General features: G+C 37.2%; 1 protein-coding gene across 1 annotated transcript in view; it reads left to right on the forward strand.

Annotated features, from left to right (window-relative positions):
* Positions 1–5590: 5590 nt before the first annotated feature.
* Positions 5591–26790, forward strand: part of LOC106074927 (uncharacterized) — a 36637-nt gene continuing 15437 nt past the window's right edge. The window contains exons 1-6 of the mRNA XM_056012646.1: positions 5591–5856; positions 9230–10142; positions 15562–15685; positions 17073–17190; positions 20293–20380; positions 21824–21984. Of these exons, the coding sequence (XP_055868621.1) occupies positions 9255–10142; positions 15562–15685; positions 17073–17190; positions 20293–20380; positions 21824–21984 (1379 nt within the window). The 5' untranslated portion in view covers positions 5591–5856; positions 9230–9254. The remainder of the gene's footprint in view (positions 5857–9229; positions 10143–15561; positions 15686–17072; positions 17191–20292; positions 20381–21823; positions 21985–26790) is intronic.

The following is a 26790-nucleotide window of genomic DNA, read 5'->3' on the forward strand; positions in this document are numbered from 1 at the left end:
AATGTAGGATTTAAAGGGTTAACATATGTAGTGTATCGTACGATTGACTTTAATCGACCCACTGGCGTCTAATGCGTTTGAGTTGCTTCCTATGCATGATATTTAATACATGTTGATATAATGATTAGTAGGCTAATAGTTGTTATTGTAAAAAAAAATTTGAAAAGGGGCTCTCAAGCATCCATCCGCATTTCGTAAGGCCGGCCCTGGTTAGGGAAGTATCACTTATAGCATTTCCTATCGACCACCTATTCCCCCTCCCTTCAACTCCCGAATATAAAATAATGTTTATAATTCGTCCATCGTGGTTTGATGATGACCACTTTTGTCATCCAGGGGGCTGAGGGCTTAACACTGGGTTTTGTGCCTCCTCATGTGGCTGGTGAGACCTATGTGAGCCCGGAATGTTCAGCTGCACACTGGGCAGTTTATTCCAACTGGAGCTAGTGTCATTGGCCTTGCTTTTCTTCTCTGGCGTTTTTCTTCTGCCAGTGTCGTTCTCTTTTCCTCAGCAACCTGTGCGCCAGTTTTCACAGTGCGACGCTATGAAACTCTGTCATGGGCCTCTGTCTCCCAGTTGGCTGGGTCTATGCTGAACGCCGTTAGAGAAGCTTTGATGGTATCCCTGAAGCATTTTCTTTGACCGCCTTGCGAGCGCTTTCTTCCCTTAATTGGCCATACAGGAGTCGTTTAGGGATGCGACAGTCTTCCATTCTGCAGACGTGTCCTGCCCATCGCAGCTGGGACTGCATCAGGATTGTGTGGATGCTTAAAATTTGTCGATAGATCATGTCCGATAGGAGCCTACTTCGCTATGATCTGAGAGAACCACCATTCCAGTTGTCGACACTTCTTCATAGAAGAAAAGACAGTAGAACATCCTCCAAGAATGCAGGATGCTCAGAAACGATTTTGAAGATAAGATTGGTCTTGTAAACAATAGAAAGAACTGGTGCATGCGGGAAACCTTCCCTGTACAGCTATAGGCAAACCCTACATAACTCTGCCAGATACATGGGCCGTCCTACAGAGAGTAATCTCAACATGAAACATTAGTGCATGGAGGCTTTCACAAGTTAAAATACAATGTTTTAAGCCGCCAGCCATTTCTAGCCAGAATAGACTGTTACCATCTTTTTTCAGACATCCTTCAATACCTGCAACAATAAGGAAGTTCAAAGCACGACCAGTGACGTAGCTACCATGGCGCCAACAGGTACAGTGACCCAGGTCCACCACCAACATGGGCCCAAACGCGCTCTTGTATGGGGAAAAATGTGCTGATTGTAAGAATTTAAACTCTTTCAACTCTTGCATTATTTTATTTAAGCCATTATATATTTATTGGTCTTAAATTATATTCCTGTCATGTTTATCAAAAAGCAAAATAAAAAACTAATGTAAATCTTATTACTTTAATAGGAAATCTACAAAAGAAGGGTAACTGTTAAATTGTCATTACAGCGTTTCATTACACTACTTATCCCGCATGGGAGACGACCGAATGCCAAAGGCGATCTTCTTTTGCGAGGGGACGACATAACAGAATTGCCCCCGTAAGCACTATAAAGATCATCTTAGGCGCCTTTTGCCCTCACTGGCATACAGGAAGGTAGCTGAAAGCAGATGGCATCTGAAAGAGGCAATTGGAAAGCTCTCACAAAAACTGCGGGACAAACATTTGAGACTCAAAGAAAAGCCCTTGTTGAGGACAGGCGCAGAAGACTGAAAGATGTGTGTATATATATACACACACAAACACGCACGCTCGCGTGCACACACACACACACACACACATATATACATAAATATATTAAATATATAAAATATGTATGTTACGGCCAATCGTGATCCTACGGCCATATCGCGAGCTGGCCATCACTGCTTCACAGTGTCTGAGGTTAATGGACCCTTGGCGATTTGGCCAGCCAGCTCACGAAATGTTTAAGGATTTTGTTGTTTTTTTGGTCTTAACACATATAAATGTAACACTGCTGGCCGTGTGGTAGAGCGGTACAGGTTGGAAAGTGGACAAGGTGCAATGAATATTTGTAAATTCTCTTGGAAGGCGCTTGGTTAATTAAATAATTATATAACTCTTCTCTCAGGTCTGGACGCTTCTGTTAACCAGAGCATACATTAACAAGTTTAATAAAGAAAACGATATTTTTTTAAAAAAAATCCACCTTCCCCTCTCTGACATCTGGAATGTATACTATACATTTTGAAGACATTTTAAAGTCCAAGGGAAGTAACCTATTGCACACTCGTATCACTTTTGAAAGGGTCGCAACCTATTGAAATACACAATTAACACAGCTGCTCGAACTTTAAAGAAAAAAATTGCAATACATGAACATTTAAGATGAGATGACCTTACTTTGGACGGGTTGGTGTGTCTGCGCGCGTTACAGCGTCTACATCTTCGCTCAGCTTTTATACTTGTATAATTGTCTTGTAATTGTCTTGTATATATACAGACGTGATGCCGTGATGGGTCTGGGGATCCGCACGATACTTTTGAAATACAGTAGGCAAGCGTTTCTAGGATCTGCACGATACATTTGAAATACAGTAGGCAAGCGTTTCTAGGATCTGCACGATACATTTGAAATACAGTAGGCAAGTGTTTCTAGGAGCTGCACGGTACATTTGAAATACAGTAGGCAAGCGTTTCTAGGAGCTGCACGATACATTTGAAATACAGTAGGCAAGTGTTTCTAGGAGCTGCACGATACATTTGAAATACAGTAGGCAAGCGTTTCTAGGAGCTGCACGATACATTTGAAATACAGTAGGCAAGTGTTTCTAGGAGCTGCACGGTACATTTGAAATACAGTAGGCAAGCGTTTCTAGGAGCTGCACGATACATTTGAAATACAGTAGGCAAGTGTTTCTAGGAGCTGCACGATGCAGTTGAAATAGAGTAGGCAAGCGTTTCTAAGAGCTGCACGATACATTTGAAATACAGTAGGCAAGCGTTTCTAGGATCTGCACGATACATTTGAAATACAGTAGGCAAGCGTTTCTAGGATCTGCACGATACATTTGAAATACAGTAGGCAAGCGTTTCTAGGATCTGCACGATACATTTGAAATACAGTAGGCAAGCGTTTCTAGGATCTGCACGATACATTTGAAATACAGTAGGCAAGCGTTTCTAGGAGCTGCACGATACATTTGAAATACAGTAGGCAAGCGTTTCTAGGAGCTGCACGATACATTTGAAATACAGTAGGCAAGCGTTTCTAGGAGCTGCACGATACATTTGAAATACAGTAGGCAAGCGTTTCTCAAAAAAGTATTTGTGTGGGGGAGGGAGAGCGTGAAGACCTGACAAAGGGGAAGGGGGGGCATGGTACTTTATAAGGGCCTATTCCCCCTTTTCTATAAATCTCATCTAGTAATATAGGCTCATATGTACCTTGCATTTAATACGAATGTAATACAAATAACATTGGAATGTATTACCTAACTAAAATACTTGCAATAATTTCGCTGCTACTAGACTAGTTCGTTCTCGCGCTAGAAATGAACTTTGACGTTTCTGATTCATCTTTCATTTATTTTTTAAAATTCGGTAGCAAAATTGATTGCAACAAATATTAGCCTGCATAGTGTATATGATCGTACAAAATCTTTCACTACATGGATGTAAATATGTATAACCTAAAGATGGTATGTCTATAAATGTTAAAAAAACAATTATCATTATTTAAATATATATTTTATATAGTTTACTTTCTTTGAGTCTTATTTATCTTTTGGCGCCCCTCTGCATTACTTAATTACGACTAAATGATTTACTGGCTGATTATCTTTTGTTTTTATTGATCCATGTGTTGTCAAGGTCAATGAATAATTGTGCGAAGTTTCAAATAGATCCGAGAATGGGAAGTGGCAGAAACCACGTGTACAATATTTTGACCAGACAGACAGACGGACTGAGTTGATATAACCTCAGTTAAAATATACTGTCACGGATACGGCACTAAGCTCATGTTGCCTCATTACTGGATGGCTGCCTGGTCTTGTGGTTTGCGCGCTGGACTTTTCGTTCGGAATTATCGATGGTTCAACCCTGCCCGCTCCCATCCCGCGTCGTCCTGCGGGAGGTTTGGATTAGGAAGTAAATTATCTTCAACTCTGAAGGAACATCTGAAACATGTAAAACATTTTACAAACAAACAACATTGATCTGATTTATTGAAACACAATGTATGCTATATGTTTTAAAGCTTGTTTTAAATGTAAAACGTTCAATTAAAAATCAATAGTCTTGATTTCGTTCGTTACACATAGCGCACAGACACGAAACGTTCATATATCCACTTAGTTGACTCTACCAGACATGATTGTCACCTTGGCGATAAGGAAATAGTGTCCCCGGTCTCAAGGGAGACAATAAAAAATTGTCAAGAAAGGGAGAGTTTATAAGTTTATGACATTAACCTAGTTCTTTCCTAAGAACGCTTGCTGCAGTTGTAATCCACAAACATATTATACCAAAATGATTGGAATATATATCGTTGGCATATCACTAGTTATTCAATTTTTTTTCTAGATACATTCATCTAAATTTTAAAAGGTAGTCTTGCCGAGAATATTTGACTTTAGTAAAAGCTTTCAACATGTATGTAAATTGTCTTTAGCATCAATTTCTGGCTCTTGCTGTTATCATATTCTAGACCTGTACTGCAATCTACTCGATGTCCATGATGGAAATCATGAATTGTGCTTTTGAAAATATTTCTTCACAAAATTTTGTATTTATTAAATATTCTTTGTAGTATTATTGATATAAAATAATATATTATGTTTTTTCTTTTTAATAAAAATTCATTAAAAAAAAAAAGAGGCTAAAGCCCAGAAAAGAGGTGAATGAAATACCCCAAAAAGAGGCAAAGAAAAGAGGCAAAAGCCCAAAGGATTCCTAGGATGTAAACAGCTCGACAACCGAAGTCAAAAGCTAAAACGCTGAGGTATCCTAAAAAAAAAACAACACTTAGTAATATTAGAAATCGCCAGGGAATGCAGGTTTTGAAAATAATTTCCAAAATATCCCTTTTTCATTTGAATGGAACAGTTTACATGTGTGAGAACCCTTGTCAGGCCGTTCATAAGGACGTGATACGTCCAAACCTCTGAGACCTCTGAAACCTCTGAGACCATTGTCAGAGCATTCATTTGGACGGGACATTTCACATATGGGAAATCTTTGTCAAACCATTCGGACAGGACATATCGATGTCTGTGAGAACCCTTATCCAATCATTCATTTGGGCAGGACATATCCACAATTGTGAGAATCCCTTTCAAACCATTCATTTTGACGGTACATACACAAGTGTGAGAGCCCTTGTCAAACCATTCCTTTCGACGGGACATACACAAGTGTGAGAGCCCTTGTCAAACCATTCCTTTCGACGGGACATACACAAGTGTGAGAGCCCTTGTCAAACCATTCCTTTCGACGGGACATACACAAGTGTGAGAGCCCTTGTCAAACCATTCATTTCGACGGGACATATTCAGTGTAGTGGAGAACCTGCGCAACACACTGCCATGACAAGATAAATGTGTTGCAGCGGCCTGACAATGATAGGTATCGGAAGACTAACAGCTGGCGCTCAGCCACACTACTTATCTTAACACCCTTCGCATTAACTTTTGAGTCCATCAGCATTTAGAGATTGTCCCGTACTCATGGGAGATTAAAAAGTTCGAAATTGGGCAATAAGAGATGCATGCACTATTACGGATAAAACAAAAGAAGCAATTAGTCGATATATATTAGCATAGAGACAATGCATGTTGATCTAATTTGAGATTAACAATGTGTGGATTCATAATAAGGTAGGGTCACGCCGATGGCGAAATTTGAGAGCTTATCTAGATATAGCCTATTTACGCTGAACTCTTTATTTTTTACCGAAGAAACGTCTATAAGACTTTGGACGTTGTCAGAGTTTATTTAGGTTAGATTTAAATTTAAACAAAGCATCATTGACCTGCCATATTTTGTACAAGTCTATAATAAAGTTCAGACTACAAGGGAATTTTTATCTGCTCAAATGTGCAGCCTATAAGGTCTGGTTCATATCTACCGATATGCTATTCTGACAACGCAAGAGAATCGAGGGAGATTCTATATTGTATGTGTAACTGGTACTATGTTATTTCCCCCTAACTTCGTGTAAAGAATACGGCGGTTTGATGATGTAGAGGCAGATCTACAACAGGTTAACTCTTTCTCTCCGTAATTATTTTTCCATGTTTTGAAGAAATTCTTCATTTGCTCTGTACTATTTCACTACCCCTGTTATGATTGGGCTTCCATAGCTTTGTTGTTTGTTATCAGGAAATGTTGTATTTGGTATAGAATTAAAGGGAAATGCATGCTCTTTTTATATAATTCAAAGTCAAGTTTGAAAAATTAAACATTAATTTAATTTAATGAGGTCAAAATCAACGATGGTATCATCGATTAGGAGAGAAAGAAAGAGTCAGGGCTTGGACACGAAAAGCAAAGGATAGATCAGAATGGAAAAAATGTGTTAAAGCAGAGCAGGGCCCTCTATGGGCTGTAGGCCTATTACCATTGAGATGCATTTTAAAAAAAATGTCATTCAGTTTACATTCCGACAGCACAGTCATTACTAATAGGAAAACTAGGCAGCCAGGGCCTTCGATTGGTGGCGACCACGCACAGGAGTCAAAGAAAAAAAAATTGTAGAGAAAAAGTTGCGAAACATGGATCCAATCTCAAAATCTATGACTCTCTAAATCTACAAGCCTCCTCAGTTTGAGATCCCTCAACTCAAGTAAACATAAAGAAACTATAACAAATACAAAATATAGCAGTGAGATTTATAACAAACGAATATTCCAATGTGATTAGAGTAACACCGTTAGTAAAATCACAAAATTTAGAGACGATTCAGGACAAAAGAATAAAAAGTTAAGTAGCTATAATACGTAAAATAGTAAATCATAATTTACAAATAGAAAAACAAAACCTAATGAAATACTCAGAAAGACACAAAGATAGAGGCATATTTCTTAATCCATACGCTGGAACAAATTCATACAAGTGCTCCTTCTTCGCGAGTGCCATTAGAGAATAGAATTGGTTGCCTGAATCAGCCAGGAAAATCAGTGACTTAGCAGAGTTTAAGTCATAGATCAACATGCATGACTAGATTGACACATGAAATGCTTAGGACGTGATTATCTTCTTTTTTGAAGTAACGTCTGTAGTATAGGCTATAAGGTAGCCTATACAAGATATAGCCTAGTTCTACGTCTCTACTATGACTCAAGGTTTATTCGCAAATATTTAGATCTAGCCTACTTGTTTTAGACCATTGTTTCTTCCTTTTGTTGAAATGTCGAAACGTTATTTCTAGTCTGGTGATCATGAATCGTCCATGAAGCACTATCGGCGCGATATGAATTTAACTTAGTTGTTGATTTAGATCTAGATGCAGGAAGGTCTTTCGGTCTTAATTTTCTATTTCATTTAGGGCCACCCTGTTCACTTCGCCTAGGCCCAGGGCCTCCAATTACCTAAAGCCGGCCCGGATTCCAAATATAAAGAAGCATCAATGGAATGTATAATATAGATCTAGGCTTATTTTAACGTGTGAATAATATAATCAGCAGTAATTTTGGTATCGATTTAATACTCCTTTGTAAATCAAAATGTTTGTCATTTGATTGAAAGAAAACAAAGATGGCTGGTTTTATTACGAATCTACGTGCCAATTATTATGTTCTGTTCGCATCCGGCAGTTGACAACATTTCCCTGCAAAGATCTATTTCAGAATATTTAAACACTTTACAATGAGGCATACAAAAGTCTTTTTAATGCAGTTTCTTCAAATAAAAAAAAACAAAAAAACGTCCATGATATTGTTGTTTGCTCTGATATGCTATTTATAGATTCAAATATCTTACGAACCTCGATCTCATTTTGTTAACTATTCCTCTTATTAGTCTGCAAACTCTTAATTAGTGGAAACTAGAACCTTGATACTGGTTGGATATTTCGAAAATGGTACTTAGGAGTTTCCTTGAAATTTGACACTTTTTAAATATCTTTGCGAAAAAAAAACAACTATCGATATGGCTAAACAGTGAAAACTGGTTTGACAAAAATAATTTTAAAAAATAATCCTAAAATTAAATATGGCTAATGTTTTGCTTTTTAAAATTTTGAACAAGTTTTGCATTCAGTAATGAACTGACTAGCCTATATACATGTACATAAGTATTTTGTACGCCGTTTTATGTAGAAATCATGAGCTGGACAGTAGTGGAGATTTTCACGATAAACTAAATAATGTCAAGGACGCTAAATTGAACTTCAAAATTTGCCAACTAAATAAAGTTAAAATAGAAGAGCTTTAAAAACAAAACATTCTGCAGTGCCAACAAAAAAAATCCACAAATATTAAAACGTAACTTTGAAAAAAAAACAACTAGCTTATCAACTCCTTCTTTATTTTGTGCACCGGATACCCCCAAAAAGCTTGCTATTTATACGTTTTGCACCATGCATGAGAATCATTCAATTAGACTGTGTAGAGTTTACTGACTCCTTGCAGTAAGGAAATATTAGGCCTACTAGAATATCTAGAAATAAATATAACGAGAAATCATCGGCAACCGTCAGCTTCATACAGGAGGAATTGATTTAAAAAATTTTTTTTTTAGATTAATTGTTATATGTTTATACGCCTATTATTTTTAAATTATAATTGTTGAATTTGTGGAAGCCCCTCACCAAAGGGTTGAAGCCCTGGATGGTCACACTGCCGTAAATCCGACTGTGTCGTATTTAAGTCAAAATATTATTTCTAAATGAAAATAAAGAAGCCTATACATTTATTTCACATTTTATATGAGATTTCATCTGTGGCCGATAAGTATAAATAGCTAGCTGTTTGGTGTATCCGGCTTACAGAAAACAGCAATGTAATTTAGAAGGTATAAGATGCATTTGTTCCTTTTTTTTTCTAAGCTCTTTGCTTGTAGCGCAAACTAATTTTTAGTTGGCAACTTTTAACATCCTGAGCTTTTAATATAGTATTATTGGTATTTTTTAGAATAGAAATGTGTCATTAACATTTCCAATCAAAGATGTCATTGAAACGCAAAAAAAGTTATGCAAAGAATTTTTAACATATTGGACAAAATATCCACTTTTGTGTTTTTGTGATTTAGGTTGAAGATAGTCTGAACACAGACAATGGATCAAATAAACTTGACCAAAGCTGAGAGCTTGGACATTGGCAACGATCGCGTGTTAAAAGATCAACTTTCCACCAATCGAAATAAAGTCGCAGACACACTCGCACTTCCAGAGAAAACGCGGCAAACACGACGGCATTCTCTAAGCACATCTCAGCAGTTCAACTTTTTAACTTTGCCTTTTCCAAACATCTTGCCTAAATCAGAAACTCAAGGGAGAAACTCCGGTTTGACTGGAAAATCGTTATCCCAGCTCAATTTACCCGACCTTCTGCAAGATTCCGCGGTTATCAAAAGGAGCGCCCCCGTGCGACAGCCGCTGTTCCTTCCACCGCCCCCTGCCGCTCACTTGCCACCTTCTCTGCCCTCAAGGCCACCTGCAGGAACGCCATGGATGAGACCGCCTTCTTCCTTGTCTTTCCGGCCTGCGGACTCAACGCAGTCTTCCCCAGGGACAACCCCACTCCACTTGGGAGTAAAGGAGGGCGTTCGTAACAGTCCCTCCCAGCCTAACCTGCTTTTTAGATCTTGTGGAACAATCAAAATTGAAGAACCATCAACTCGCTCTTTCAAACTAGCGCCACATATTGACAGGAGTACCGCAATGAAGGTTGCCTTACCAGAGCCGACTAAACCACCAGCAAAGCCAGATGTATCGGTATCTTGTGATCGTCTGATTCCATCAATACGACTACATTCTTCCAGTTCAAGTTCACTAGCTTCGAGCACAACAGATGGCGAGGAGGAGACGTCGGGAAAAGAGGTGCCTACGCAGCAGCAGGATCTTAGTGACAAGGAAAACCTCGCGTCAAAGACTCCATTGGAAGGCCACCAAGAGCTAGATCTAGTGCAGACAAAGTCTAAAGCGGGAAGGCTGTTGAAAAAGGTTTGAAACGTTTAATTTTGACGATCTTTTAAGACGATTTAACACAGCATTATGATACTCAGTTTTTAATGGACATCATTCACCAATCGTAAACAAACAATATTTAGCCACGTGATAATATTGATAAAACAATGAAAAAAAAACTGTCACGTGACAGCCTGGGTGTATTACGTAATTTGTATAGAAGAGATAGAGAATCACGTGGTTAAATGTTATTTGTTTACGATTGGTGAATAAGGTCCATTGTATATGTGTATATATAATCTCTCTTTCTCTCTCTCTCTCTCTCTGTTATTTTAAATCCCATATTCATCAAATGTATAAGACTATGACGTTACAGGCTCAATAAGGCCACTGTAACATTTTTCTGTGTTATATTAATAGTTCTCATGTTAACACCAGCTTTGGTCTCTAGATGTTTTCACATAGAAAAAAAAACGTCAAAGCCTTATATTTTTTAAATGAGCAGGCTTAGTGTACAAAACAGCCTCTGTGACTTCAGTTTTTGTTCGCGTCTAAAAATGTTTTGAAAGCCTCTCAATGTGTTCATGCCCTATAAACGACTCAATGTCATAAGCTTGAAGCAAAAATAGATAATGTATTACACTACATTTGATTCTAAATGAATGAATATATCTAAACACGCTGATGGCTCGGGGGGGGGGGGGGGGGAGTATCGTATCTCTCGTATGAGGACGAACCTGCTGGGCACTTAGTATAGAGACGCACAATAGCTGACAGATTTATAAAGCGCCATTTAGTGATGTCACGGATATCTTATCTTATATAATACAGACGTTACTTCAAAAAAAAAAAAGAAGATGATTACGTCGTACGTGCCATGCATTTAGTCATGCATGTAGTTGGGTTTAGCTTGTCTATATCAGTATTCTTCAGTTGGTGCTAGGACTTCAAGGTGACAACATAGTATTACTGACAGAGACTCGACAGTGGCCTTTATGTATTACATTTTATTCAAGTATCTAACGGCCTGAGCTTAGTCATTCATCTTGTTATTGTTATATGCCTTGGTCTTTGGTAGTTTTAAACGCATCTAATACGCCCGTACAAGAAACTCAAACATCTTCTTAGGAATCTGTCGAAACCAGACAGCCATCATTCAAGCTCAAAGCCTATCACAGGGAAACGATCGCACACTCTCTCCATTTGTGTGTATATTTAGTGAATAGTTTAACTATGATATCCTCGATACTTTAAGACTAATTTTATCTTAGAAAAAAACAATTAAAGAACTTTTATATAATTGTATGAAGTGTCGCCCAATCCCTTTTTTTTTGTCTAGCCTAGAAGTCATTAGGGGGAGCAAGTCAGCGACAGTTTAAAGACTGGAGGAATTATTTTAAAATGTTTTTAATGATGTTTTAGCGCATACCCCTCCCCTCCCCAATCGTTTAACTTTTTTTTTTTTAGATAATATAATATACCAACTTTCCCCCTCCCCCACCCATCCCACCTAAAAAAAAAGTTTCATCTCCGATTGTGTCTCTACAGACTTAATACTAGGTTGACTCAAAAATTGTATCTAGTATCTTCGTTTAATTTTTAAAATATTGCCTTCATATAGAGCAGCGGTTCTCAACCTTTTATGCTTGGCGACCCCTTTTTACAACCCCCACTCTGTTGCGACCCCTTACACACACACACACACACATGCTGCAATAGAAGAATAGACAATAACAATCCATATTTTTGATGGTCTTAGACGACCCCTGGTAAATCGTCAATCGACCCCTAAGGGGGTCGCGACCCTCGGGTTGAGAACCTCTGATATAGAGCATTTTTTTAAACATGCTTATATCATTATGGTCTATTCTCCTTTGTGGATCACTGTGTGGAATGGGGGGGGGGTATCTGTGAGAAGGTTTCCGTGCTGCCTTTAGGCGCTCAGCAAACACATCTCTGCTTTGAGTCGGGATTCAAACTCGAGCACCCTTTGTAGGAGGCCAAGCCGTAGCCAAGCAGTTTTGTTTTGTCACACATTCTATGTTTCGGTATTACTAATGCCCAAACCCCTTGTTTGCTAGTTAATAAGTAAATAAAACAACAACACACCTTATACATTCATTTGGGTGTGTACAATGTGTGACTCATGAACCATGGCTCGAAGTTTTATGCGACATAAAAAAAAATCACCTTTAAATTCCGTTTCGAGTGAAGAGTTGACTGTAAAGACTTGACTGTAAAGACTTGACTGTAAAGACTTTACCCCTCCATTTTCAAAATCATGTTAACATCATTAACTAATTAAAATAATCGGATTTAGTTCTCAGAACACTATGCTCACATTCTGTGTTTATATGGAAAGGTATTTTTGTTTCTACGACATATTTTGAAATAGCTGTAGGTGAAGTAAAGAGCGTGGGCTTCAATGAGCGAATTATAATACTGCTAGGTCATCACATTTTATATGCCGGAAAGCACACATTACAAAACTTAGTAAAATAAATTTTCTAGGGCATTGAACAAAGCTGGACCTATCAACAAAGCTGTGTCAAAAGGCTCTTCAACAAAGCTGTGTCAAAGGACCCATCAACAAAGCTATGTCAATGTGCTCATCAGCTAAGTTGTGTCATTGGCATTATCAACAAAGTTGTGTGTGAAAAAGATTATCAACAAAGTTGTGTCAACAAACTCATCAACAAAGTTGTGTCAAAATACTCATCAACAAAGTTGTGTCAACAGACTCATCAACAAAGTTGTATCAACAGACTTATCAACAAGGTTGTGTCAGAGACTCATCAACAAAGTTGTGTCAACAGACTTATCAACAAAGTTGTATCAGCAGACTCATCAACAAAGTTGAATCAACAGACTCATCAACAAAGTTGTGTCAACAGGCCCTATTAACAAAGTTGTGTCAACAGGCCCTATTAACAAAGTTGTGTCAACAGGCCCTATCAACAAAGTTGTATCAGCAGACTCATCAACAAAGTTGAATCAACAGACTCATCAACAAAGTTGTGTCAACAGGCCCTATTAACAAAGTTGTGTCAACAGGCCCTATCAACAAAGTTGTGTCAACAGGCCCTATCAACAAAGCTGTATCAACAGACTCATCAACAAAGCAGTGTCAACAGACTCATCAACAAAGTTGTGTCAACAGGCCCTATCAACAAAGTTGTGTCAACAGGCCCTATTAACAAAATTGTGTGCGAAAGAGCTTATCCAAAAAGTTGTGTTAACAGGCCCATCAGCAAAGTTGTGTGATCCCGCTTTTTGATTTTACGTTTGGGGATCGAAAAAAAAAGGGTCGCGGAATAAAAAGTTAGAGAACCGCAAGCCAGTATATGAATTATGACGATTTTAAAGTTGTTTTTTTTTTCTTGCAAACCTATTGAAACGACTACTTATGTATTTGACAATATTTGTTCATTTATGGGAAATAATAAAATCTCTTGGACAAAATAGTGGTAGTGTCTACAAAGATGCTGCGCCGAGTATGCTTTGATATTGATTTGGATTTCAACGTTTGGTACAGAATGAGTCACCAAAAGTCATAAGAATTCACTATATCGACGAGTAATTTTCGTAAGAATAACAAGAATAAAACACGGTTACAAACAGAGTTTGTGTGGAAACACAAACTCAAAATCGGCCCTCGAAGTGGTCCACCCAGGCAGGTAAAAAGGCAGGTTTTAATATTTTCAGTAAGAACATCAGAATGAGATTCTATCAAAGACAAATGACTGAGAAGAATGGAGAAAGAAGGTTGACAGATCTTGTGTGGTGCCCAGCGGTCCAGCAGACCAAAAGATAAGTGAAAGTGAATGTAAAGTTAGATGTGAACCTGGCCTGATGTCTTATAATGAATGTCTAGTTGATCTAATTGGTTTGTAAAGGGTAATCTGTTATTCAAATCCTCAAGAAAAAAACATTTCCGTAAAAAAATAATAATAATTTTTCCTTTAATTATGTGTTTTATAGCCTCAAAGTACCGTTGCAGTACACGCGATAATATGAAAAACTATTTATTAATTGTTGTTTTAAATTATGTTCAACTTATATGCAATTATATGCATACTAAATAGATTTTTTCTCTTTGAGAAAAGTAAACATTTTGTTGTGTACATGTAGTAGATAGTATGACAACTTACTTTAACTTAGCAATACAAATGAAAAAAAAATTTGACAAAAAATCTAAAACAATTTACATAAATGTGTTAAAAGTATGGTTACCTGCAATCTCCCCTATTAAAAATCCTCCCGTGTTTGTTACTATTAATAGTGAATAGTTGTAAAAGTGGTGTATTTTTATGAAAAAAACTGCTTGCATAAGTGATTTAAAAAAAAAAAAGATTTTTCGCGTTCAGAAAAGAAAAAAGTAGCCCTTGCATCCGAACTTTGAATGGTCTAAAATATTATGATGTCGGATTTTCATTATCTTTTCTAGTTTACAAGATCTAAAAAGATCAGACGGACGGACGGACAGACATTCCACACAAAACTCATAGCGTCTTTTCCCCTTTCGGGGGCCGCTAAAAAACGATGTTTGGGCTTTCAGTTTTATGAAATTGAGTTTTTGGGCTTTCAGTTTTATGAAATTGAGTTTTTAAACAAACAGTTGACTGTTATCAAAGCGTTATAATGAGTTTGATGCGTCCAAAAATGTTCTGTTATGAGGCAAAGTTCTACAACGACTTATTTCAAAATTCGTTTTAAATGAGAAAACAAAACCACAATTAGAAGCGCTCTTGATCAGGGAACTATAGAAAATACCTCCTGTTCGACATCTTTGTCATCTTACTTCAGCCAAATTTCCAACAAGATATCTGTGCGAAACAGGATTCCCAACTTGTTAAATACAGAAGTAGAGTTGATGCAGAAGATGACATGTCGATCTGATCTTGCAAAAACTGTCTTAGAATTCCCGATGTGGTAAAACAGAAACAAGCTCAGCCTCGTAATGACTTAAGTTTGTGTGTTTTTTTATAACTCGTGGCAACAATTTTGTAGCAATGTAGAATACAGTTGCCGTGCTTGTTATGTTATGCTCCGTCATTTTTTTTTTCAAATTGTAACTGAAGTATAAAACATGAATATGGTAAATATGTAATTGAAAAGTAAATAATTTCAAGTCATAAAGATAACATTTCATTTATTTGTCATTTAGCAATAAGTAGAAATATACATTAATACAGTGTGTCGTGATTAAACATACAGCTTGGGCAATTCATATCAGACAATTAAATTATAAGTACGATTTTACAACATTAGAAAAACAAAACACAGATGATTTTTACGTTTGGGGATCGCAAAAAAGTGTCGCGGAATAAAAAGGTTGAGAACCACTGCCCTAGACTATTTGATAAGTATGTCTTGGAATTATTTCTATTGTTACTGAACTATAAAGTCTATATATCTTTGTGAGCAGACAACTAAAACCATTTGTCTCGCACAGGATACTGTTGACGAGGTCAGACCAAATATTATACCACCTGAAATCAGCTCTTTGCGTCACTCTGCATTGTCCGTCGCTGACATCATCACCAGTGCTTTGCTGATTTACAGAAAATCCCAAATAGGTGAGAAAATCGACACATTTACAGATTTAAACATTCTTTGCAGACCTATTGTATAGCATAGATGTATAGCAAACATTTATCATATGTTTTGTTTCAATTATTAATTTTATAAAAGGCTTCTTGATTGTTCTGATCTTTGGATAACATAAAATTTACTCAGAATTATGTCCGGCTTAGATTAATGTTACTAATAAAAATAATTCAAAACATTGTAAAATAAATTTTGGTATCTTTTTTGTTCTTTCTTAATCTCATAGTAGATCATCTGCTGAATGTAAAGTGGCCAGTATGTCCTTAGTTTGTCGAGAACGAGGTGTGCCAGAAAAGTAATGAAATGGATTTGAAGGGTAAAAAAAAATATTTGGCAAATAAAAAAAAACACATCTCATTCCTTTTCTGGCACTTCCGTATTTAAGCCTATGGGCCGATTAGATGTACTTGCAATGGCGTAGATAAGGATTAGGGGACCTGGGAGCTTGACCTCTTTAGGGGCCCCTGCATTTTAAAATTCGCCATCATGCCATGAGATAATGGCGTAATATTTAATGTAAAAACAAATTTCGGACACTCGACTCATTTGGGGGCCCCCTCAAGTGGGAAACTGGGGGGATTTTCACATTTTGACCCCCCTTCCCCCCACCCTAACTACGCCAATGTGTACTTGTAGTTCAATTGTGTAAGACCTAATACGAATGTCTATTAGAATGTACCAACAGACTTACCTTTGCACCTGTTCACATAGCTTCAAATAGAACTCACTTTGCAGACGATAAATGAAGCTAAATAAAATAGATTGCCAAGAGATCTGACTTAAAGTAGTCAAACCACTAGATCCTTACAAGTATCTAACAACTTTGATGTACTTTTTGCATGTTTTATTTTTTGGCTTAAAATATTTATAGATCCACCCTTACAAGTAGACGTTACTTAACTATATAATTTATGTAGACTTCATGTTTTATCGAGTGTTTTTTTTTAAATTAAGTATTTTTTTAACCTTCAAAATGTTTTGTTTCGCCTAACCTAAATAAAGATCTACCTTAATAAGTAGGCTTTTCTTTAGACAGTGGTGAAGGTGTCCACGACATTAAGGGCACACAATGCCTTTGAAAAAGAACGTTTAATATTTTACTATTTAAATGTATTAAATTCTTACAAAAAATTTAATCCTCTTCCTTTGTGTACGCTATTAAATTTTATTTCGGACATAAAAAAAATAGTACCTGCATTAAAGTGCCTTTTAGTAAATGCACAAATACATAATGGATATGTTTTTTGTCACACTCATCTTCGGGAGAAGTACACGAACGGAGTCTTGAACCCGAGCCCACCACTACCTTGCTACGCTATTTACTTTTACTTGTATGTTGTTTTCCCCAATAAACAGCCATAACGAAGAGCAAGAACAAGCCCGGAAGCTTCAAATCCGGCTACATCAAACCTCCACAGTGTTTTCATTGTGACCGGAACTTTGGTCTTTTTTGCGCCAGCATATCTTGTTCCAGGTGGGACCTTTAGTTTGTTCATTTACTGTCAGAATGACGTGGTCCCAAGTTAGCCCCAAGTGGACTGAATTAGATTAAACTATGTCAGTAATATTTTTTACATGTACCGAGTATATTTGCTTAAATTAGTGCATTTTGGTCAGCAGATATTAAGCCAGAAAGATGTGATGTAATCGAACACCTGAAGACTAGTTTAACAATGTGAGCTCTAAGCTAGCGTAGCATTGACCGAATTAAATCTGGCTTATCAGAAGCAAACGTATTTTAAAAAGAGTGTTTTATGTAGGTCAGACATTGATATAATTTTGTTTTATGCCTGTGTAACTTGATCCCCCCAAAATACTAAATGAGATACCGAATGTTTGTGCGTGCTTGTGTGCTTGTCAGTTAGCGGAGTTTGTTGTGTTTTTCTGAAGAAATATTGTTTTCTTTTAATTTAGTGTTGAATTATTATAAAAGAAAATGAACACCAGTTGAAAGCCAAGATGTGCAGTTTAGTTATCCTTTTTTTTTTCTACTTCTATGTAACTTGTCAGCTTGTCTGTTTTAAGTAACTATTTCTAAATTAGAAGAAAAAAATTAACATATTTATCATTATGTCTCTTTCTAAAAAAAAAGATTTCATAAACGAAGGTAAAAATACAAATTTGGCAATCCTCTTGGGGTATCCGGTGTACGAAATAGGGAGGCGTCAATATTAAAATATAATTTCTGAGCCCTTTTCAGCACTGTAGAATCCAAATTTCTAAGTTGTTTTTGCTTATTGCACACACTTTTATTATTTATTTCAGAATGTATTAAATGTATTAAATTGTTATGAACATAAAGATGAGAGTCAAAAACCATGTCTGTAGAGTACGGCTTTAATACACTGAATGACAACACAACACACAATCCGTGAACACATTCGCACGGACGAGTTACAAGCACATGTAAACATAAGAACGATAACCGATACAGAATACAAATTTCATAACAGTCAACAATGGTCTTTCAGTCTGTCGTCAGTGTCATTGTTTATTTTGTCTAATTAGGTCTACTTTCAAATCTCTTTTCATTATCCTACCGTTTTTCTGTCACTATATCGCCACTAGCTTTCTTCAAATCGCTTTCTCTTCTTTTCCTCTCTTATCACATTTTATTGTTTAAAGAACGTAAGCGGGATCTTTCAAAAAATAATATATATGTATATAGATCCAGATCTAGACTATGTCGAGGGACACAGCCTGGTCTCCTTATCTATTTCAAATACTACACTATTTTCTTAAATCCCCGGACTCGAAGTCGTTCGCCTTTTTAAACAAAATAATTTGTAATTGATAATTCAACAATACCGGCAGGCGAAGAAAGTGTATTTGTTAAAGTTGGCCAACTACTTGTTCGCGTCAACTTTAACATCACCAGTCAAGGCTTTACGATTCATTGGCTGCCTGGTCGTGCGGTTTGCACGCTGGACTGTCGTTCAGATTTATTGATGGTCCCGGGTTCAAACCCTGCCCGCTCCCATCCCCCGTCGTCCTGCGGGAGGTTTGGACTAGGAAGTAATTATCTTCAACTCTGAAGGAACATCCGAAACATGTAAAACATTTTACAAACAACAAACATTGCTCTTTTCTCCGTTTCACCACCCCTAACCTCATCTATCCCTTACTCTGTTTAACTGTTGGGACACCACGCAAGATCTGTTGACCATCTTTCTCCATTCCTCTCTATCTTTTACCTTGGATAGAATTTCTTTCAATGACATTCTTTTACGTTGTCTTCCCATCGCTTTCTCTGTCTGCCTCTTCTTCTTTTTCATGGCACTGACCCCTAAAGAAAGATCCTTGTGATATGGCCATAGAGTTTATTATCAGTAAAATTTAATAGTCTTTTCTTATTATGAGTGACAGGTGTTTAAAAAACTTCAGTTATTTCTTCAGTTCATTATACATTACGTAGGCGTCAAGAATGTAACGTTGCTAGTAATAAACATCATTAATATTCATCAGTTTCCTAATAAAAGGCTGTTTAGAAAAAAAGATATATGACAGTGAGTGCGTAGAAACAAGCAATTAATACAATCCAAAGGGAAAACGGGTACAAGCGCAGCATTGGCTACTATTTGCCAACTCGCAAACATCTGTCGCTACAGCTAGATACAACCGGGTAAAGTGTTTTTTTCACTTTGTAGCTAGCAGTTTGGTGTGTAGATTATAATTGCACTGCTGTGGAGTGTGTGTGTGTGTGTGTGTTTATGTGTGTGTTAGGGGGTTATGTGGCATGATCAATAACGTTATCAAGTCGTTGTAAAGAGTTGTGGTTCATTGCTGTTGTTTTCCAACTGGTTGAAACTGGACCTTGATGCTTCTGTAGTGAGAAAAACAAAGTTTTGGGCTTAGTGGGTAGAAAATGAGAGAGAAACTTCGCTGCCAGTATTAGCCATGTGGCTGAGGGGTAAAGCGCTCGGCTTCCGAGCTGAGGGTTCTGAAGTTCAAATCCTGGTGAAGACTGGCATTTTGAACTTTGGTATTTCTAGGATGAACTTGAGTCCACCTAACACTAATGGGTATCTGGCATTTGTTGGGGAACTAAAAGGAGTTGGTTGATGGGCTGGCCACATGACGTCCTAGTTAACCGGCCATAGAAATAGATGAGCTTTGCATTATTTTTCCCCAGCGATCGCAAGGTTTTTAAAGGTTGCCCTTTTACCTATCAAATAACGTTATAGAAATTAGTGGCAATACACATTAGCTTACTGGCCAATCTCTGTTTAAGAAATAAATGGCTAAGTCATAGTATTGAACAATCTATGATAAAGAAATTAATGGCAAATACACATTACTGACAAATCCATGTTATAGCATTTTTTTTTATGTAAAGTGGCATTTGTTTTATGTGTAATGTTTATATAATAGAAGTTATGGTCTTAGCATTTGATCTACTGAAATGTTGTTGTTTTTTCAAATAGGCTTTACGGAAAGCCTAATTTACAGTAGTCTTTCACTGGGAGCGGTGGAACTACCGATTACATAACAAGTTTTAATGGGCTGCATATATATCTGTGTTTCGTTTGTTTTTTATTTGGTTGATCATTTTATAATATTTTTATTCTGATCACAGGTGTAAGAAATCCTTTTGTGAGAGATGTGTCCAGAAGAAACTGGTTGATTCAAACGAAACTGGTCACGTGACGTCTGGTGCAAACATAGTAAGAGAATAGACAAACGGTCACACTTTGGGGATACATTCATTAACTTCAAATAGAGAGTGTACAATTGTTCCTTCGCAAAAGAGTCCTTATGTACTGTTTGGATATAATTCCCTATGCTTTTTCTATAATTACTAAACACGCACTGCCAATAGTTATTTAAGAAAACATGTTGTCAAACACTGTCTTCAAAACATTGTCTTTGACACTATTGCCCTGAACGCGCAAAAAGCATTGGTCTCAACCTGGTGCTTGTGTGCCTTTTTATGATCATATTCAATGTAGATTCTCCTGTATCCATTTGTTCTCCCAGCATTTTGCTAGCTGGCCGTAATTTCTTTTTATCACATGTAGGCTAGCGTATTCTTTTTTATTTGTTTGTTTGTGGTGGTTAAGATCATAAACAAGTCATAACAATGTAATAATAAGATCCTCCTACGCCCCAAATACATAATTCGTTGTAAAGTCTCATTTTCACTTAAATCGAAGATGGCTTTTACTTCCAAATTCGCGTTGAAAAATTGGTTACACTCATGGCACGGTTATCTCGAGTCAATTACAGTATTGTCTGCATTTTCTCTAGTTTTTGCATGATAGTATTTTAATACTCACTTTGGAACTCAGTATCACATGTAAATCAAACAACTCGGATTATGACAGAATAATGTGGCACTTAATACATCTATAATTCACATAAAATAATCGCGACTGTTTATTTTTTGTGCTGTCTTTGAGCTCTCTGGCGTCATTTCCAGTGACGTCACCCCGTTCTTGATTGTATTCGCACCTCTCAGCACCAATGGACCTCATTCACCAATCGTAAACAAACAAGATTTAGCCACGTGGTTCTATATCTGTTTTATACAAATTACGTAATACACACAGACTGTCACGTGAAAGTTTTTTTTTTCATTGCTTTATCAATATTATCACGTGGCTAAATCTTGTTGTTTCACGATTGGTGAATGAAGTCCATTATTGAAGAGCTGTGCATTAAAGGATGCAAGCTAGTGGTGAAAGGTATGCATTTCGTCCATAGACATATAAAATATAAAAATAATTCTTTAACTACGTCCAAGACCATTCGTTATAAAAGGCCTCAACACTGACTCTCAACGTCACAACCTGTGGGCAGTTTAGACCAACAGCTCGTTGCCACGATACAGGTCTGTACGATGTGGTAACGAGCAGTTGGTCTAAACTTCCCACAGGTTGTGACGTTGCATGTCAGTGTTGAGGCCTTCTCTAACGCATGGTCTCGCTTTGTCACATTCACTCTACCGAATTCTCATTCAAAACTATGTCTTTAATTTCATTAGAGTCATTAGACAATCTAATAGATAATGAAATAATCTAATGCATGTATTATATGATGACTTATATATACGTAATATTTCAAGCAACAGTTACACCATTTAAAACCATCGTGTCATGTTTTTATAGCTTTGCATCTTGTGCATTGGAGAACTTGAACGGGAAACGTCAAGGGGAGTCACTCGAGGGCTTTGGTCTGAATTTCAGAAGATGAGAACAGAAGCGAAAGTCAGATCAGGACAACCTCTGCCTCCTGCCAACACCCTCAAACAAATAGAATTACAAGATATGTAAGAGGTGGTGTTAAAACATTACTGACTTTTACCCTATTCAAAGGTGTTTTAATACTATAGTAAAGTATACGCTAGCTATAAGAATATGCATTCAATGTAAACACCATGGCATTCCAACCTAGTAGGCCTAGATTACAGAAACTTGAGTCTATATGAAGTTTTAGACCAATGTAAAAGTCTTAGCCTAAATAACATATGCATCCATTCATAAACAGACCAATAGATAATCAGGTCACTATTAAGAATAAGATATTAATTGTCTTTCTCTCTTGTTAACCTTTTCAAATGTCGAGGTGACTTTTCTTTCACTTTTAGTATTGTAGGTCAGATACTTAGGCTGACATCAATGTTGGTAGGCCTTCACATTTGTAAACTCTGTCAGTCCCTCTTTCTTTTCTGTTTGTCTTTCTTCCTTCTACTCTTTCTATCTCATTTTTTCTCTCACTCTCTCACTATTTGTTTCTTACTTTTAAGGACTTTTTTAAAATTCTTTCCACATATCACTAGAGCTCAAGCAGGGGCGGACTGGGTGTCAATTTCGGCCCGGACATTTATTTACAATCCGGCCTTTGTATATCATAGCGATATAGGATTAGATAATATAGATCAACTGCATTCACTTTTCCCCCAACCAATGTCAGGTGACCATTAGAGCTAGGTGGGTCCCGAAATTAAGAACCACAGTCACACCAGGATTCGAAAGCCTAGCGCCTTACCACTCAACCACTGAGCCTCCTGTCTACGGATGTAGGCTATTACAGTATCTCAGAAAAATGTGTTAGATTAAATAGGAACTACACTGTAAAAGATTTTTTGAACAAGACGCTCAAAATATAAGATAATATTATGGAATCTTAATTTAATAGTTGTAGAATATTTGTATTACACAAATAACAAACTAGTGTTTAAGAGGGAAGACATATTAGGAACTCCATTTATTACGTAAACACAAGCGGTGTTGCACTGACGCGCTAGTGTGCAAATGTACATATATTACTATTATGTTACATCTCTCTTCTTTAATTTAGAAAATCTATTTATCAGAATAACTAACAAACTAGTCAACTAAAAAGTCTAATCAGTTCATCACAAATCAAGTCTCTTGGGTTTGTTAACTATTCTGCCTGAGCGTGTTACATAAGGTTCATTTGGTCTAGAGGTGTTAGAAGAAGCAGTGTGTAGTGGCGGCTCAAAATCTAGTGTAGTTTGTAATCTTGGACTCTCTAGATTTAGTGGTTCTGGTTGTTCTGAGATGTCATCTGGAAAGTCATAAATATTGTCAAATCTGTTTGCTTTCTCAGAAGACTTTCTGATGTGTATTCTGTTTCTTCTGTAGACCTTATTTCCACTTTTGACATTATACGATCTAGGCTTAGAATGCTTCGAAACTACTGTTCCTGGTTTCCACTCAGAATTAAGTTGCATTCTGACTGCCGTTCCGTTTTGTAGTGGATTATGACTCTTAACTCCTTTCCTCTTATCATAACAATGTTTCTCAGACTGTTTCTCGGAGTCAAAGTGTTTCTTCACCACCTTGAGATCTGGTGTCTTGGTAGGTATTAGCGGTTCTGACACATTTTGATTCTGTTGTTCAGCACACCTGCTACAATCCCTAACTGTCACTTCAATGTCTGCATTCATGCCTGGCCAATACATGACTTCTCTGGCTCTCTGCTTACACTTGACTATTCCTAAGTGAGACTTGTGAATCAGATTTAGCATGTATTTACGTAAGCTTGGTGGCATGACTATTCTCAGACCTTTGTATATAATACCATCCGAAGTTGATAACTGGTCTCTTGAATCCCAATACGGCCTGACTTCAATTGGAGTCTCGCTTCTTGTGTCTGGCCAACCAGTCATAATTACTTCCAGAAGCATTGAAAGTTCCTTGCTTGTACAGTCTTTAATTTCATTGTATTTCGAATCACTTACAGAGATCATATGCACTGAATCATCTGTAAATTCACATGTCTGTGTATCAGTATTTGGTAGATGTGCACGAGAAAGTGTATCGGAGATAAACATTTCCTTGCCTTTTCTGTAACAGACTTTCAGATCATACCACTGCAGTCTTATTAGCATCTTCTGTATTCTCATTGGTGCTGACAATAGAGGTTTCTTGAAGATTTGCTCCAGAGGTTTGTGATCATTATAAACTGTTACTTCTTTACCAAATATGTAGCAGTGAAATTTGCTTGTACTATACACAATTGAGAGCATTTCCTTCTCAATTTGAGCATATCTTGTTTCTATATCTGTGAGAGCTCTTGATGCGTATGCAATTATACGACCTTCCTGGAGTAATACTGCTCCCAGTCCATCTTTACTTGCATCACATTCTATCTCTACGTTCTTGTTGACATCATAATATGCTAAAACTGGAGGGTTTGTACAAAGATGTTTCAATTCTTTGAAACTCTTGTTTTGTTCATGATTCCATTGAAATTCTATATCATCTTTTAGAAGCTTTCGTATTGGAGCATCTGCTTGACTTAGATAAGGAATAAATTTTGCTAGGTACTGAATTAAACCTAGAAATCTTCTGATTCCATCTTTGTCTTGAGGAGCTGGCATGTCAATAATTGCCTTTATCTTTGCTGGATCTGGTTCTAAACCTTTCTCTGACAAGATATGGCCCATATAAGGTACTCTGTTTTGCCTTATCTTGCACTTGTCATAGTTCAGCTTTAGATTGTACTTCGTTGCTCTTTGCATGGCTTGTTTCAAAATGTGATCATGATGCTCAACATCTCTACCAGCTACTAGAATGTCGTCTATGATGACATATGCTCCTTCAATTCCTTGAAGCATTTCATCCATAATTCTTTGGTAAATTTCTGGCGCTGATTTGATACCAAAAGGTAATCGTAACCATCTATATCTTCCCAGAGGTGTGTTGAAAGTTGTGAGAAATGAAGATTCTCTTTCAAGCTTTATTTGCATAAACCCTGACTTGGCATCGAGAACTGAGAATATCTTCGAATCTGGAATATTAGTGATCACATCTTCAATAGTTTTCATCGGGTGATGTTCCCTTCTGATTGCTTTATTGAGATCTTTTGGATCAATACATATTCTAACTTTGTCATTCCTGAACGAAACAACCATGGAGCTAACCCATTCAGTAGGTTCATGTACGGCAGTAATAAATCCATCAGCTTGCATTTCTTTAAGTTTTTCTTCAACTTTATTGCGTAGAGATGCTGCTAAGCGACGTGGTGGATGAATAACTCCTTTAGCATTTTCCTGTAACTGAATCTTGTATTCTCCTGGCAGTGTTCCAGTTGTTTTCAGCATTTCAGGAAATTCTCTTTGTAACTCGTCTTCTGCCTTGGATTCTATGCTGTCTATCCGTTGTAGTAGTCCTAAACATTCTGCTGTGTCACCACTCAAAATGTTCTCTTGACTAATGTCTACTACCTCAAACCTTGCTTTCACCTCTTGGATATTATTTTTCAAAGGTAGCACTACTGCTCCTAAAGTCTTAATAACATGATTAGAGTAAGACTTGAGCGACTTTGCTGAATAAGCAAGTTTTACTTTGTCTTTGAGCTTTTCAAACTCTGACTTGACAAGAATGTTACATCTTGCACCAGTGTCGATACGAAAAATTAATGTCTTGCCATGCACGACTAGTTTTACAGTCCACTTGTCTTCGACGACATTGATGTTCTCAATATTACCCTTTCTATACTGGCTACTTGCAGTGCTAACAGGTATAATATTTTCATCACTGTGACTGTCATCTTCTACTAGATTGACGTTGCGTCTTTTTCTGCACATTTGAAACCAGTGGTTTTTCTTCTTGCAGAAATTGCATGTGGTTCCTATTGCTGGACATTTTCCCTTTTCGTGGTTCTTGCCGCATTTACTACATAATTTATCTGAGTTGTCTTTAGACTTCTGCTTGAGTACATTGTGTGACCCTCTCTTGATCGCTAGAACTTCTTGGCCCCTAAACATTTTCACTTGGCTTTGCGACATCTCATATTGTTGTCCTATTTCTATAGCCTTGTTAAGGGTCAACTTCTGTCCCTGATCAAGAAGTCTTAATTGTACCTTTTCGTGTATGACTCCACTAATGATCAAATCAATAAGCATATCGTCTGGGTTGTCATACTCACAGTCCATAATGAGAAGCTTTAGGTCTTTAACAAAGTTATCAAAACTTTCTCCTTCTACCTGCTTTCTCTGATGTGCTCTAAATCTAGACACTCTTTTATTTTGTCTTGGCCTTATGTAGTCTTCTATTTTCTTTAATAGCAATTGCGGATCTCCCTCTTCACTATCAGTAATATTTAGAGTTTTGTAAACCTCACGGCCTTGCTGGCCTATCCACATTCCCAGCCATCCGGCTTTTTGTTTACTATCGGCACCAGCTAACGGTCCTTTGAAACAAAAGCTCACCTGCTGTTGAAACCTTAAAAACTCTTGATACAGATCTTTAGCATTCCAATTCAAGATTGGTTGCTCAAAATAAAAAGAAGCCATTATTAGATTAATAAAAACCTTTGTCTGGACAGCTTTTTAAGTTTTATTCTGACACCATGTAGAATATTTGTATTACACAAATAACAAACTAGTGTTTAAGAGGGAAGACATATTAGGAACTCCATTTATTACGTAAACACAAGCGGTGTTGCACTGACGCGCTAGTGTGCAAATGTACATATATTACTATTATGTTACAATAGTGTCATGATGCCCTTTAGGTGCCCTACCGGCCCATTTGGGTACCGGCACACCGGGCATTTGCCCGTATGCCCATAAAGCCAGTCCGCCCCTGTATCAAGGTCAACT

The sequence above is a fragment of the Biomphalaria glabrata genome, chromosome 15, assembly GCF_947242115.1.
Source record: "Biomphalaria glabrata chromosome 15, xgBioGlab47.1, whole genome shotgun sequence".
In the NCBI taxonomy this organism is placed as follows: Eukaryota; Metazoa; Mollusca; class Gastropoda; family Planorbidae; genus Biomphalaria; species Biomphalaria glabrata.